The sequence below is a fragment of the Callorhinchus milii genome, unplaced genomic scaffold (genome assembly GCF_018977255.1).
Source record: "Callorhinchus milii isolate IMCB2004 unplaced genomic scaffold, IMCB_Cmil_1.0 Scaffold3, whole genome shotgun sequence".
Taxonomy (NCBI): domain Eukaryota; kingdom Metazoa; phylum Chordata; class Chondrichthyes; order Chimaeriformes; family Callorhinchidae; genus Callorhinchus; species Callorhinchus milii.
In genome coordinates, this window is record NW_024704744.1 from 10,860,008 (window position 1) to 10,875,678 (window position 15,671).

The window sequence follows — 15,671 nt, forward strand, 5'->3', positions numbered from 1 at the left end:
TTGAAAAGTGTTTACACAAGGCTGGATATTGTAACTGGCTCCTGAGATAACTTAATGTAAACCAATGCAGAACACTTAACATTTTAGAATCAGGATATGGACTTTCAAAAGGCATTTGACAAAGTGCCTCATGAAAGACTTGTAAGAAAGATAGAAGCCCATGGTATAAAAGGGACAGTGGCAGTAGGATCCAGAACTGGCTGGGAGACAGAAAGCAGAGAGTTGTGGTGAACGGCTGCTTTTCTGACAGGAGGGAAGTGTACAGTGGCGTCCCCCAGGGATCGGTATTAGGACCACTGCTCTTCTTAATATACATAAGTGATCTGGACTTGGGTATAGCAAGTACCATTTCCAAGTTTGCGGACGACACAAAGTTAGATAGGGTGGTAAACAGTGAGAAGGATAGGAGCCAACTGCAGGAAGACATAGACAGAATGGTAAAATGGGCAGAGACATGGCAGATGAATTTCAATGTGGAGAAATGCGAGGTAATGCATTTTGGTAGAAAGAATGAGGGGAGGCAACATAGGCTGGTAATACAATCTTAAGGGGGGTGAAAGAACAGAGTGACTTGGAGGTTCAGGTAAATGAATCCTTGGAGGTAGCAGGACAGGTTGATAAGGCTGTAAAAGGGGCATATGGGATACTAGGCTTTATAAATAGGGGTATAGAGTACAAGAGTCAGGAGGTTATGATTAACCTATATAAAACACTGGTTAGGCCTCAGTTAGAATACTGCGCCCAGTTCTGGGCACCACACTCTAGGAAGGATGTTAAGGCATTGGAAAGGGTACAGAGGAGATTTACGAGGATGGTGCCAGGAATGAGGGACCTTGATTATGAGGAAAGGCTGGAGAGGCCGGGATTATTCTCACTGGAGCAAAGAAGGTTACGAGGAGACCTAATAGAGGTCTTCAAAATCATGAGGGGATTTGATAGGTTAGAAAGGGAAAAACTGTTTCCACTGGTGGGTGTGTCGGTGACTCAAGGTCACAGATTCAAAATAGTATCTAAAAGAAGCAGAGGGGAGGTGAGAAGAATTTTTTTTAAGCAGCGAGTTTTTCGAATCTGGAACGCATTGCCTGAAAGGGTGGTTGAGGCTGATTCGATAACTACTTTTAAAATGCGGTGGACAGGTATTTGAGGAGCACGGGTTTGCAGGGTTATGGGAAAAGGGCTGGGAGTGGGATTGACATTAATTGCTCTATTCAAAGAGTCGGCACAAACTTGATGGGCCGAATGGCCTCTTTTTGTGCTGTACAATTCTATGATTCTATGAAAAGGATTTATCCGACACATTTAGAAATTGAATGGTTAAACTTTCCACCAAGTAATGTTTAATTAATCTTATTGTGGATATCCCTCCATTTGTTACCTATATTTTGTCCTATGTCACAAGTTATCAACCATTTATTTCTATTGCCCTGAGCTTGCAATAATTTCTGTTACATTAACATTATTCTGTTTGTTTTCTCGCATTCAAATACACAGTCACTAAACTTCACAGTAAATCCCGTGAAGCGCCTTGAGGTGTTTCAATGACGTGATTAGAAACTGTATCAAATGTAAGGATTATTATTTTGTGGTCATAGGCCAACAGCTCAAGTGAAATGTCAGGGCTTTTAGTAATGTCCAGCAGCTATAATGAATAATCAAATGCTGGTGCAGAAACAGGCTATTTCACCCACCACGACTGAACTGGTAATTTTCTCCATATGAGCCCTTCACACTAATCATATTCTCCTGTTTGCTTCTCATAACCTTCAATATTTGTTTTCAGATATCTATTTACTTCCATTTTAAGATAATTTAAAGATTCTATAGTGCACCAAAGTGGGCTGGAATTTTGTCTTGCCCTTAACTCCTTGCAGGATAGACACTAACCTTCACTGAGCACACATGGAGGGCGGGGTAGAGGAAGAGAGAGATGCAATGTTGAAACAGAATTTGCAAGCATTCAAAGATGTGAATTATGTTAATGGTTGGAAGGAATTCATGGAAATGAATGTAACCTGCTAACTGGGCAAAAATTCGAGATACCCATAACCATAACAGTGAGTACAATGTTGAGGCAAAGATTGCTTTGTACTACAAAATTGACTGATTTTCTGCCTCAGGCTCTTGTGGCCTGAAAGCATTTTTAAGNAAAAAAATCACTTTTTATAATATTTATCATATATAGTACTTATATAGTACTTGATAGTACTTGTGGAGTCCTGTAGCTCAGTGGTTAGAGCACTCGCTTTGCAAGCGAGAGACCTGAGTTCAATTCCAGGCAGGGCGAAACCTTGGGCAAGTTTCCTTACTCCACACGCCTAATAATAATCCCTCCAAAAACCAAAACCAATAATTAAATCGGTCATTTTCAATCTACGACTGTTTGTGGGACATTGCTGTGCGCAATTGGCTGCCGCGTTCGCCCACAAATATACAGTCAATTCACTTTACAGTGTGTTCTGTGAAGCGCTTTGGGATGTCCTCCCGACGTGAAAAGCGCTATATCAAATGCAAGGATTATTATTATTATTATTATTGTTCTGGAGGCGAGATGTGTCAGATTCACAATGTTAAAATGATCCTGTCTGAATATTGCAGTCCGGAGGTATAAAATAGGTTAATGGATTTCAGTCATGGTTGAATATTCAGCCAATCTTTTAGCTTCTTGAGTAAAACCTCTCTTCCCCCGAAACCTGACTGATATTCTTTCATTTCTATCCTGCTTCATCGTGACATTGTGAGGGATGAGTCAACTAACACCGCTAAATCTGTTACAGCTTCCTTCTCCCTTGGCAGGTTCTATCCCATCCATGGAGTACATGTGTTTCCTATTCTTAGTTCCAATATGTAGTATTTTGCATTTATCTGTATTAAAGTTCATCTGCCAGTGAAGAGCCTAAGCACACACCTGATCATACTCTCCTTTCTAGATCTTTTGCTGCCTCCTCTGATTCCCCGCGCTCCCCCCCAACTTGGTGATACCTGCCAATGTTATTACCTTACACTTGGTATACTAATCCAGGACAATTTCCCTGAAACATAACTGTGATATTCTCGCAAATTATATATTGCTACAAAATTTCAACCTGTTGCTGTAATGTTCTTTTTCAGATCATTAAAACTGAGGAGTCAGACACGTTCGATGTACAGACATGAAATTGTATTGGATGATCAGTCAGAAAACTGATGAGGCAGCCCAGTGTGAAATAAAGGCAAGTTGCCAGCTTTCAGAAACAAGTGTGCTGTAAATAAAAAAAAACACAGTATTCCTAATAATAAACCAACTCTGCAAACACAGTTAAATATTGATTTGACCATTTTGTCGCATACACTGTGTTCTTCTTAACCATTACATGTTTTTTCCATTGTGCTTTATAACTTGCATTTCAATCATTATATTTTATCGCCAAAATCTGCTAGTTATTTGATGAATGCATTCTTAAAATAAAATAGAGGGGGAAAATGCACGTGATATCGCATAGATCAGAACCAATGTCAATAATTAGCACTGGTCAGGGTAAGAAGGGGAAGAGAATCTGTAACAGTGCAGTGTCTGAGGACAGTGGTATAAAGTAGTCTGCTAACAGTGCAGTGATTCAATGTACTGAGTCTGAAAGGTGTTGTAAGGCAGAGACTGTAGTATAATGCAAAGAGATTAACGTAGCAATGGTTACAGTATAGAGAATTCACGGTGCAGTGGTACAATGTGGTGTAATATTGGAGTATTACAATGGAGTTTTCAAGTTAAGTCATTGACATGTAAGGTGTTGCTGACCAACTCCAAAACTTCTACAAAAAAATGCTGGTAGGGATGAGGGGATAGGATCCGGAGTATTTAAAAACAGCTTTGTTGGAGTTTTAAGATTTAATGATTATAAGACACAAAATATTTGTAACTAGTCCCTCCCCCAAATTAGATTAACTAAACAAATGCATTTAGTTTCATTCAAAGCAAATGGTTACCTGTGGTGGAGCGGACTGTGGAGGCCAAAGCCGTGGACGACATTGAAGGTATGCAGTCATCGTCCTGTGAATAGCCGGCTTGAATAGCGCGTAGATAACTGTGACTCCGTGTCCGGAAACAGCCGGGAAGATCCAAGGCGTCTACTGCTTGAGATTCAATCTCACCAAAGACGGACTCACACACCGACTCGAACTGACCGTTCACCTCCGCTTCACTCACCTGGGGAAACAAAGCCGGAATAAAACACAGCCCTCTCTTAATCTCTTCCTCGTTTTGAGTTGGAAGGATGCAGAAGTTGATATGTCAAAAAGAGAAGGGAGTTTCTCCTGGTCTCCTGGCCAACAATCCTCCAGTTAAATTGGTCATTAACCTCCTGGCTGTTTGTGGGACATTGCTATGCTCAAATTGGCTGCTGTGTTTGCCTACAAATACATAGTCACTACACTTTACAGTAAATATTGTGAAGCTCTTTAAGACATCAAGGCATTTCAAGATGTGATAAGGTGCTATATCTATATACAGTCAATTCACTTTCTGTGATGCGCTTTGAGACTTCTTGAAGACGTGATAAGGCGCTATATCAAATGCAAGGATTATTATTATTATGTTATTACTGACAATAGCATCTGTATTTTTACTTATGTGAATATCTTAGTTCAAATTAAAATGTGCTCAATATTAAAATCATAAATTAAATGCTATTTTTATGGTCTGGAGAACACAATTGATATCACTTTTGAGATCTCAACCAATTAGTGTTCCAAACTGTTAATCAGAGTAACCCAGGTTTTGTCGTCGGACACAATTCTGATTTTAAGTCACTTATTCCCCAGAAATGAATGCTATCAGTGAGTTTAAGGTAGCATAGTAACAATGTGCACTGATAGCGAATTAACTGTTAGCTTGACTAAATTGGTAGCATGCCTGCTTCTGAGTCAGAAAGTTGTGGGTTCAAGCTCCACATCAGGACTTTGAGCTCCTAGTCAAAATCCCATGGCCAAAGCGAAGAGTTTCTCCTGGTGTCCTGGCCAACAATCCTCCAAATCAAATTGGTCATTAACTACTTAGCTGTTAGTGGGATATTGCTGTGTGCAATTTGGCTACCGTATTCATCTATAAATACACAGTCAGGACACCTTAGAGTAAATCCTATAAGGGGGCTTGAAATGCCTTGATGATGTGATATTATTTTTATAGTCTAGGCTTGCAATGCTAGTGCATTGCTAGAGATGTGCTGTATTTTTGGAGGTGCCATTATTCGAATGAGACATTAAACTGAGGCCCCTCTACCTGTTCAGGTGGATTTTAAAGATCCCATAGCACTACTAAAAAAGAGAAGGGAGTTTCTCCCAGTGTCCTGGTCAACAATCTCCCTGGTAAAATTGGTCATTCACTTCATGGCTGATTGTGGAAAATTTGTGGAAGCATCACATTCACCTAAAAAATAATCATTGAATCTTATAAAGCTTTTCAATGGCATTATATTAGATTATATCAAACCCTAGGATGATTATTATAACTGGGACCGCACTGTTTGGAAGAATGGAATTATGAATTTGAATAAATATACATTGGAACTCAGGGAGAGATTCCTGCCAAGGAAATATCGTTACCCAGAAGGCTGTACAGACAGAATTAATTGGAAGCACTTGCAATAGAGAGAGAGATACTTGGGATGTAAAGATATTAAGGATTATGGAGACAAGGCGGGAAGATGGCATTAAAAGACGACAAAGAATGTATACCACATAACCGGGCCACTTAGTCGAACCAGTCCATGCCGGTGTTTATACCCCACATGAGTCTCCATCCTTTCCTTATTCACTCCCATACCCTTCTATTCCTCTTTCCTACACGTGAAGGTCTAGCTTCCTCTGTACTATCTAATTCAACAACCGCTTCAGGCAAGGAGTTCCACAAGCTCACAACCCTCTGTGTGAACAGTTCCTCCTAAATTCTCTTTTAGATCCCCTGAAAGGGACCTGACTTTGTATTCAATTGCTTAGATCAAAGTGATGTATTGTCCTTACACAGTCATACACAGTCAACAAGATCTGCCATGATTCACTAAAGTGGCTCAACTGTGCCTCTTTTTGATCTGAAACTCTGGTTGGCATTATGTGTAGGTTTTTACGTGTAGGTGATTTGTAATGGGGAGAAATACCAATAGTGACTGACTTGTTTCCATGTTTATAAATGTCCAACCAATTCCAGCTGATAGATAAATCTTGCTGGCTACTATGGCTGTCTGGACAGAAATATTTCCTTGTTAATTCTCTTTACAGCTGCAGTCAAAGCCTTCAGCAGCAGACCTTTAGAAGTAACAAGATTTTAAGTTTCCACCCCACCCCCTCCTGTAAGTGGACATACTGATAATGTTGAGAGAATACGTCCAAACCTTGGGTTATTTGAGCAAATGTAATTTGGTAACATGGAGCCAAAGATATTAAGTTTGAGGTTGGACACTCATTTATTTCAATGTCACACTGATGTTTTGAAGGTTTCTGAGCTAGTGGAAGGAAAAGTGATTGAGCATCTTGAGATTGCCTCAGATCAGACCTAAATTCAATGGAAAGTGATGTGCAATCATGCCTAACTGTACGGTGTTATATTCATCATTGTGCTTTCACAGAATTGAGTCAAACCTTATTAATAGAAACACATGATGATAGATTACATTGCAATGGAGATTTAATCTGAACAAGTTTGAAGTTGCTCTGTTGAATGTATGGGAACCTATTTTATGTTGAGCGATAGGTTTCTTTTAGTTGAATTTGGCGAAATCATCTGAGCTAGTGGAAGGATACTTCTTTTATAAGAAGTATTTTTTATTCTTCACAAACTCAAATTCCCTTCATAATTCCTAAAGATTTATCCTTTAAAGTGCTAGTTACAGTTTTGTTTATGTTGATTGTGTATAGTAAGGACCACAGTAAGAACAATTCTTCAATTAAGTTTCTTCACTTGGTTTGATATACAGAGTGACCAAAAAGTCGTGATAACTACCCCATTATCCAAAAAAATCATTCTTGTAAGACATAATAATAATAATAATAATAATCCTTGTATTTGAAATAGCGCGTTTCACATCTTCTAGCCGTCTCAAAGCGCTTCACAGAATATACTGTAAAGTGAACTGACTGTATATTTGTGGGCGAAATGCGGCAGCCAATTATGCGCAGCAGTGTCCCACAAACAGTCTGGATTGAAGTGACCAATTTATTATTTTTTTTTCTTGAGGGATTATTATTAGGTGTGTGGAGTAAGGAAACTTGCCCAAGGTTTTGTTCTGCTGGGAATCGAACCCAGGTCTCTCGCTTGCAAGGCGAGTGCTCTAACCACTGAGCTACAGTACTCCACGTTAGACACATTAGACACTGTACTGGTATCGCCCTGTATATACTAATATATATATCTATATTACTTGGTTTGATATATATTCTAAGCACCTGAACACAACAAAACCAGAGCCCTTTAGCATCACCTTTGTCTCAAAACACAACTCTCCTTCTATCTTACCATTTCAAGATATGTATGTAGTTGCTATAACACTTACAGGAAAAAATCAGTGGCTCTGACAACACTGATTCCTGAAATGCTGACTCATTCTCCAATCAGTGTGACTGGATTTTGAGACGGAAAGGAGCCTAAATCCTCTTTGACATACTAGCGCTTCACAAAATTCCTTTAATGTATTTAAGGGCAAATACAGAAGCCATTTTGCACACAGCAAGGTCCCACAAAGAGAATAACCAATTTATCTGGAGAATTGTTAGTCAGGACCCCGGGAGAAACTTCCTTCTCTTTTAAAATAATAGTAATAATAATCCTTGCATTTGATATAGCGCCTTATCGCATCTTCGAGACATCTCAAAGCACTTCATAGAATATACTGTAAAGTGAATTGTAAAATAGTGTCATAGGAATTTTAATGACCACATGAATAGGCAAATGAGACTGTGGTTTGTCACTTATGAATAACAGCACCTTTGTCAACACTGTGCTCTCAGTCTTGAGTATGAGTTAAAGTTGCCAACACAGTGCTTGAACCTAAAATCTTCTGACCCAGCCGAAGATTGCAACCAACTGTGTCAAAATGACACCTAAACTGGCTCTTCAGGCTTCACTGATGAAAGCTTTCCCTTGCAGGAATCATGGAGGGACAAATACTAGAAAGCTTCCCCTATACGCTTCACCAAAAGACTGGAAGGTTGCCCATAGCTCATATTCCAAGCTGTCCAGAATTCACTGAGATCATTTCTCACGTGTATAAGTATTCTGTTTGCTGTTAAGTGTAGCAACTTTTATATATGGTGCAATGGGGCAGTCTCATTATAAATGCACATTGTCAAAATCACTACACATAGTGAAAAGTGAAATATAACCCTCCAGGTATATTGCATTGGGTGAAGGCTTTCCTTCGGAGTCCTGTAGCTCAGTGGTTAGAGCACTCGCTTTGCAAGCGAGAACCTGAGTTCAATTCCAGGCAGAGGGCGAAACCTTGGGCAAGTTTCCTTACTCCACACGCCTAATAATAATCCCTCCAAAAAACAAAAACAATAATTAAATTGGTCATTTTCAATCTACGACTGTTTGTGGGACATTGCTGTGCGCAATTGGCTGCCGCGTTCGCCCACAAATATACAGTCAACTCACTTTACAGTATATTCTGTGAAGCGCTTTGGGACGTCCTCCCGACGTGAAAAGCGCTATATCAAATGCAAGGATTATTATTATTATTATTATTATATTTGACAAACTTCCTTAATGATTGTTCCCAGATACATGCTCAATACGCCTAACTGTACACTCTGCTGTTATTTTATTCTGGTTGTGAGGGAGATAATTAAGGCAGGGTTCCTTTGCTGATCACCATATAGCAACAACAATAACAAAATTACATTTGTAAACCGCCTTTCACGTCAGGAGGACATCCCAACGTCTACTAAGGTGCATATATATGCTTGAATAATAATAATCCTTATTTATGGTATAGAGCATTCTTCTCGCAAGCGAGAGGACCCAGGTTTGAATATCAGGCAGAGCAAAACCTTAGGCAAGTTTCCTTACTCCACACACCTCTGTTTACCTAGAAAATAGAAACTAAGTTGTTAGTCATTTGGCAGATTGCTTTCTGGGGGTAAAAATTCCTTCAAAAAAGAATAACACTCAATCCACGACTGTCTGTGGGACACTGCTGTGCGTTATTGGCTGACGCGTTTCGCCCACAAAATACAGTTAATCCACTTTGCGAAGCACTTTGAGACATGACAAGGTGCTATATTTAAAATCAAGCTGAGCTTTTTGGCCCAGTTCAATTAAACCATTTGAGAATTTGCTTTGATCCGTGCTCAACCCAAAAGGTGAGCGAAGTGTTGAGGGTTAATGCAGCAGTGTAACATTTGCAATGTGCTAAGTGCATGACTTTGCACGAATGAAATCAAAGTGGATTTATTTATTTTAATTTGAAATGATAATTCTTTTTCATCTTGCTGCACAGCAGATTTCTAATGCATAAAAGTACTTATCACAATCACCAAGGCTTTTTCATCCACACACTTCATTTTCTCCTCCGCTTAACTCTGGTTAAATTAATAAGAAGTAACAAAGGTCTCTAATCTATACTAATAAAACGACAATGTCTCTGTGCATCAGCCAAGATTTCAATAACCGATTGACGTAGAGACATGATTTGTACCTCGTCGGAAAGGTCTTGCATCTAGGAGTGTCATGGGCATGTTTGTTTTCAGGGATCTCCTAACATTGATGAGTTATTAACTAAACAAGCTCATTACATCTGTATGGAAGTTGTGCGTTTTGCTCTGCAGTTACACCTGGTGTCCGCGCTGACTCACAGTGGTGCTGTGGCATCGTGTGTCAGAGCACGTACACAGGCAGCATGCACTTAGATGAAGCCAAGCGATGGGAACAAGATGGCGCTGGTGAGGTGGAAGTTGCCTGGAGCGGTGTTGCCATTCGGCTGCTTTCCTTGCTGACCCTGGGCGGTCCCGGCTGGGTGGCGCCATGTTGGAGTTGGTCCAGTGGCGGATGATGGCTGATGGTTGGCTTGGTAAGGCTGCGGGGTTTTCGAGTTCCTCCTTGCCCCAGCCTAGCAGCGAATAGCCGGGGAGTGTGAAGCCTGGGGCTTGAATTGGGGCTTCATCTGGGGCTGGGGTTTAGTCCCTCCCACTCTCCCTTCCCTTATGTATATAATTTCATATAATAATCATCTATCTGTACTAATAAAGACAAAATGTCTGTCTGTGTGTCAATCTACATTCCATATTGGATTCTTTGGTTGCAAGCAAAGTTGCAACGGGTACAGCTAGTGATATAATATAATGTTAATAATAATCCTTGCATTTGATATAGAGCCTTATCACATTGCTGAGACATCTCAAAGTGTTTCATAGAATATATTGTAAAAGGAATTGACTTTGTATTTTGATCCGCCAATCGACTGCCAACCGGGTTCCTACTTATTACAAGGTAAACATAGGTGTGTGGAGTAAGGTTTTGCCCTGTTAAGGAATCGAACCCAGGTCCTCTCGCTTACGAGGCGAGTGCACTAACCACTATGGTATACGACTCCATGCGACTCTAATGATGACTCACGTTGAGGTGCTGAGAATCCTAAGAGGTTTTTAAGGCTTGAATCTCACCTGACTGACACAGCTAGCCTGGCTAAAGGTGCTCACAGCTCGCATGTAGCTTTGATTCCTGGAGCGGAACTTGGGGGAGTTGTAGTTGGCCGCGGGATCTAGGCTGTGGTTGGTGACTTCGGTTGCAGGTTGTAGGTAGCTCTGGCTGCACGTGAAAAAAAACGTAGAGCACAAAATAAGAATTTAAATCAATATTCCCAGTCATTACACCTGCAAACACTGGAACTAGAACAACAGCAACTTACATTTTTATAGCGCCTTTCACGATGGGAGGACGTAGCAAAGCATTGGACAGTCAAGCATGTGCACCTGAGCTAAGGGTTGGGAGCAGGAGAGGTGGAGGGCAGGGAGGGTGGGAAGCTAGGAGGATGACTGAAGGCATGGATAAAGAAACTATAACAGGAGTTTCAACACTCGGCAATAGAAACTGTAACGTCATTCACTGCAACTGCCAATGCACATGTCAAAGTGGGAAGTAGACAAAGAGGACTTGCTAGAACATCTTTCCTTTTGTAGTTTGATTTAGTTTGAACATAACACAGCAATCTTTGTGTAATTATTAGAAGACAGACTAGTGAGATGTAATTTGTGGGATTTCATATCAGAATTCCACATATGAATTTTGTAGGAATTCGAATTCTACTCTGGGATTAGATCATGTAGGAGCAGAGATGTCAAGGGTTAGCGCAATGTATTTCTGGTTACCAGAGACATTTCATTTACACAACTTTTGAGGCCTCATGAGGGAATCCAGTTACAAAACACCACAAATTAGATCCAGTGTGAATTAATCCACATTTCTGCTTCTCAATGACTGCATTGATTACTTTACGTTAGCCTTGTGGTTACTTTTACCACCCTTAGGTTTTTAGCAATATGTGGACATCTACATTAACTGTGAAATAATCTTGTCAGTCCAATAAAGATAGGCATCTTAAGTTCTCTGCAATGCTTTAATATTTATCAATATCATTTTATTCTATCTCTCTGTCACAAATGAGTTTCGGGCACCATTGAGGCTATTTTCTTCTATTTAAATTTACACTGGGAGATCTGAGACACTTTTGCCCCATGTAAGGTAATCTCTTCTCCAGCCATCTGCTAAAACAGTATACATCTTTGGGTCCTTTTCCAAAGAAAACATGACTCCAGCCCTGACCAGCAGAAGAAACTGCTGTACCCTTTGAAGAATATTTTTTCCAGTTTTTATGGTATTAATGGTCCTCACCAGTAAATCCTTTCACGATAGAGCACCTCACTTTATCTGTGATCTTCTCCAATCCCATTCACTGTTTGGTTAACATGGGTTTGCAACCCATTGCCAAACCTTTTCCCTGCCACCTTCGATGCTCAAGCTTTCAGATACTGCAGCCCTAAATCTCTGGAACTCACTCCCATTATCCCACTGTCTGTGGAGTCCTGTAGCTCAGTGTTTAGAGCACTCGCTTTCCAAGCGAGAGGCCTGAGTTCAATTCCAGGCAGGGCGAAACCTTGGGCAAGTTTCCTTACTCCACACGCCTAATAATAATCCCTCCAAAACCCAAAACAATAAATAAATTGGTCATTTTCAATCTACGACTGTTTGTGGGACATTGCTGTGCGCAATTGGCTGCCACGTTCGCCCACAAATATAGTCAATTCACTTTACAGTGTGTTCTGTGAAGCACTTTGGGATGTCCTCCCGACGTGAAAAGCGCTATATCAAATGCAAGGATTATTATTATTATTATTATCGCCTACTAAGCCAGAGATTGAGGGATTAAACCCTAAAGATGGAGGGAAGGAGGGAGTTTAAAACCTACCTGTTTGACCACCCTAATGGTCTTCTGCATTACTTGGCTCGGCGTCCAAGTCTGTCTTTGTAAAGCCTTCTAAGATGCTATACTATGTGAAGGACACCTCCCCAATGCTTGACCAGGATCTAGATTTAATCTAGTTATGTATCACCTCAGAGCGTCCAGAATTTGACAAATTCTTCAGTACAGTCTTGACTTTGAAGCTGTTTTTCTTAATAAGTTTCTTTTCAGATCTGCAGAAAAACGGCTTCAAAGTTAAGACTGAATTCAACAATGTACCAGTTTTGAATGGTCTGAAAATGCTAAGAAAATCAAGTAAATGTAGACCCGGGTGGAATTTCTCCCCAGGCGAAGGTGCTTTCCTCCCCTTGTTATTTTCAAAAAGAAATGTTGATCGATTATTAAAGGTCTTCAATGAAAAACTGTTTGACTTTTGTTGAAAAAAGATCCATCTTGCAGCGTGACACCCAAATGATGGTTTAATATGGATTTTGTGAATCATTCTGCTGCAGTTTATGTAAAACCAACAAAAGAAGGGTTTATTTTATGAAGATAAAACGTCTTTCATGTTCAGATGACACAGTCAGGTTGGTGGAATGAAAAACAGTTCTGAAAGTGCAGCATGAGTCATTAATCAGTCAGAACACAAGGGGTGAAAGGTCCTGCACTCTTGTCTTATTGTGCTGCTTTCCTTCAGTAACATGCATTCAAAACTTGCCAGGGATGTCAAACTATGAATTAGAGTGGGACGAAGATAATTACATTATAATTGTGGGCTTAAACTGTGTCAGTCAACATTGGGTGCTTTCTGGTTAGTTTGCTGATGTCTTTCCGTGTGTTTTGTGGATTTAATTTTGATTAACGTTGCAATGTATTTTATAACTTTTTTTTACTTAGATTTACATAAATTGTACAGGAAGGAAACAGGCCATTCAATCCAATTAGTCTGTGTCGGTGCTTAAACTCCACCTACTCCTTTCTCCCCTCCCATACCCTTCTATTCCCCGCATGTGAAAGTCTAACTTGAATGCATCTATAAGATTTGTTTCAACCACCACTTCAGGCAGCGAATTCCACATTCTCATTATCCTCTGTGTGAAGCAGTTCCTCCTAAATTCTCTTTAGGATCCCCTAGTCGCTAACTTATCCTACCAAACTGTCGCTCCCTCCACTCTGAGGGCGCTGACTTGTTTAACGTCCTCTGCCCTACCAGCTTTCACACTCTGGAGCTCCATCCTAGAATCCCTTTGACTTGCCGCTTCTCTTTCCTTCTCCAAGGCCTGCCTCAAGACCTTCCTCTTTGACTGCTCTTTCAGTTATCTTTTCCCTTCTCAACCCAGCATGGGTGTAAACCTTAGACTCTTCAGCACCCTGGGATATCCCCCGGATGTAAAAGGCAATATGTAAATGTAAATTTGCATTTTATACATGTGTCCGCTGGTTACCGACTCCCCAACAAGTGAGATCAGCCTATTTATGCTAACCTTATCAAACCCTTTTATAATTTTAAATGCCTCTTTTAGGTCTCCTTGTAAATGTCTCTTGTAGTGTAAAAAAGAGGCTAACCCATCCAGTAACCTGCCAGCCCTGGTATCATTCTTGTAAAAGAGAATAGTAGTACTCTACGGAATTAGGTAAGCAGCATGTGTCTCTCCAGGGAGAGAGTGCACATTCCATTCTAATGAATATCTCGGGTATCGGTGGGATACATGGAATTCTCAGTTTGGTTTGGATGCTCTTAATGCTGATGGGTTTCTACATGTCAGGCACCAACTGACCCAAAAAACTGCACTGTGTGATGATGAAAGCCTCTCCCTTGGCAGTGGGTGAACTTTCTGGATTACGAGTTTGCCTACTTTGGGGTTCCACCAGCTGCCATGGTGAGTCAATGCTGCATTTCAAATGAATGATATTTATTTGATGTCTTTGCTTGCCTGAAGCACCCTTAGAGTCATCATCACAACCATCTTTCATGTAAAAAGTGACTTGCAATTGAAGCTGAATAGGAACTTACAAGACACTAACTTACAACTCCTTTCCTTATCTAAGGAACACTGTGAGCATTATCAGTAGGTGGCACCCCTCTCTAGGTAAGTAGCTTGTTCCTCTCAGGGTCATGTGGTGGCCTTGAGGAGCCAGTAACTTTATTTGATAAATTTTAGGACCTACATTGGTCTCTAGCCTCTGTATTTTGATTGATATTGATTTCCTAGGGTTTATAACTTGTGACAGAATGCTTTGCTCTTGATTATAAAAAATAACATTTCAGGGTCATAGTGAGTGCATTTTTTTTTGCGCGTGATGGAGGATTCCACTTTACATCCATCCTCTGAGTAAAGACGTTTTTCCCAACCTCCCGTTTACAAGGAGATACTTTTACTGATGGCTGCTAATCAGCCCTGTCCTGTCATTCTCTAGTTGTTAGTGGTTTTAAGATCAGGTTTCATTACTGCCTGTACTTATTAGTCTTCTATTTGTTCCGTAAACCATCATTAAAACAAATGCTCTTTCCTCCAAGCTAATTATGTCATTTCAAGCCTGCTGAAGTATTAAGTAAAAACAACGTAAGGAATTCTATCACTGCCTTTTTTTCCAAAAAGTGCAATCTCGCTGCCTTGAGACATTAGTGTGATGATGGCACAATGCCAATCTTCATCCTGCGAATTTGAGAGACAAATGATAGCACAGTTCAGAACTGGTACTTAATACACTGAAACCCCAACTGATGGGAGGGAAGATCCTGTCCAATGAGCTGGAATATCAGGTAAATGTAATGACAATGCTGGTACAGGCATTTACCGGCATTCTTCAGCGTTGGCTTTTCTCAGTGCCAATAAATGCTGGTGAGTGTAGGTACTGTCATTGTAATTGTTTGAATCCCACAAGCAGAAGGCAGCAAATAAGGTATCTTCTGTTCACAGGATTCAAATTGAGTCAAAGTCAATATCGCAAGCCACTGAAGGCCAGTAAGAATAGTGAGGTGGGGGCCGAGTGAGGTCAGCGGGAGTATACACGCACACTGGCCCATGGAAATTTTATTTAAAAATGTCCTATTCAGATCCAGTCTGGCTAGGTATGAATTCCAGATACCAGGGTATCTGGTAAGCCAGAGGTTTGCTGTAATAACAAGAATAATAGAATCCTACAGCCCATTGTGCCTGTTTGAGCTCTTTGAAACAGCTATCCAGTTAGTCTCACTGCTCTTTCCTCATAGCCTTGCAATTTTTTTTCTTTTCAAGTATCTATTCAATT

The 15,671-nt window shown here is 40.4% G+C and overlaps 1 protein-coding gene and 1 non-coding gene across 2 annotated transcripts in view; both read right to left on the bottom strand.

Annotated features, from left to right (window-relative positions):
- The window catches only part of dlgap2a (discs, large (Drosophila) homolog-associated protein 2a), an 82,354-nt gene that overhangs the window by 39,005 nt on the left and 27,678 nt on the right, over window positions 1-15,671 (bottom strand). Inside the window, 2 exon segments of the mRNA XM_007894018.2 lie at window positions 3,961-4,180; window positions 10,624-10,768. Coding sequence (XP_007892209.1) covers window positions 3,961-4,180; window positions 10,624-10,768 — 365 coding nt within the window.
- On the bottom strand, window positions 7,246-7,312 carry trnaa-ugc. Its single transcript has one exon. It is a non-coding gene; the product is annotated as a tRNA-Ala (tRNA).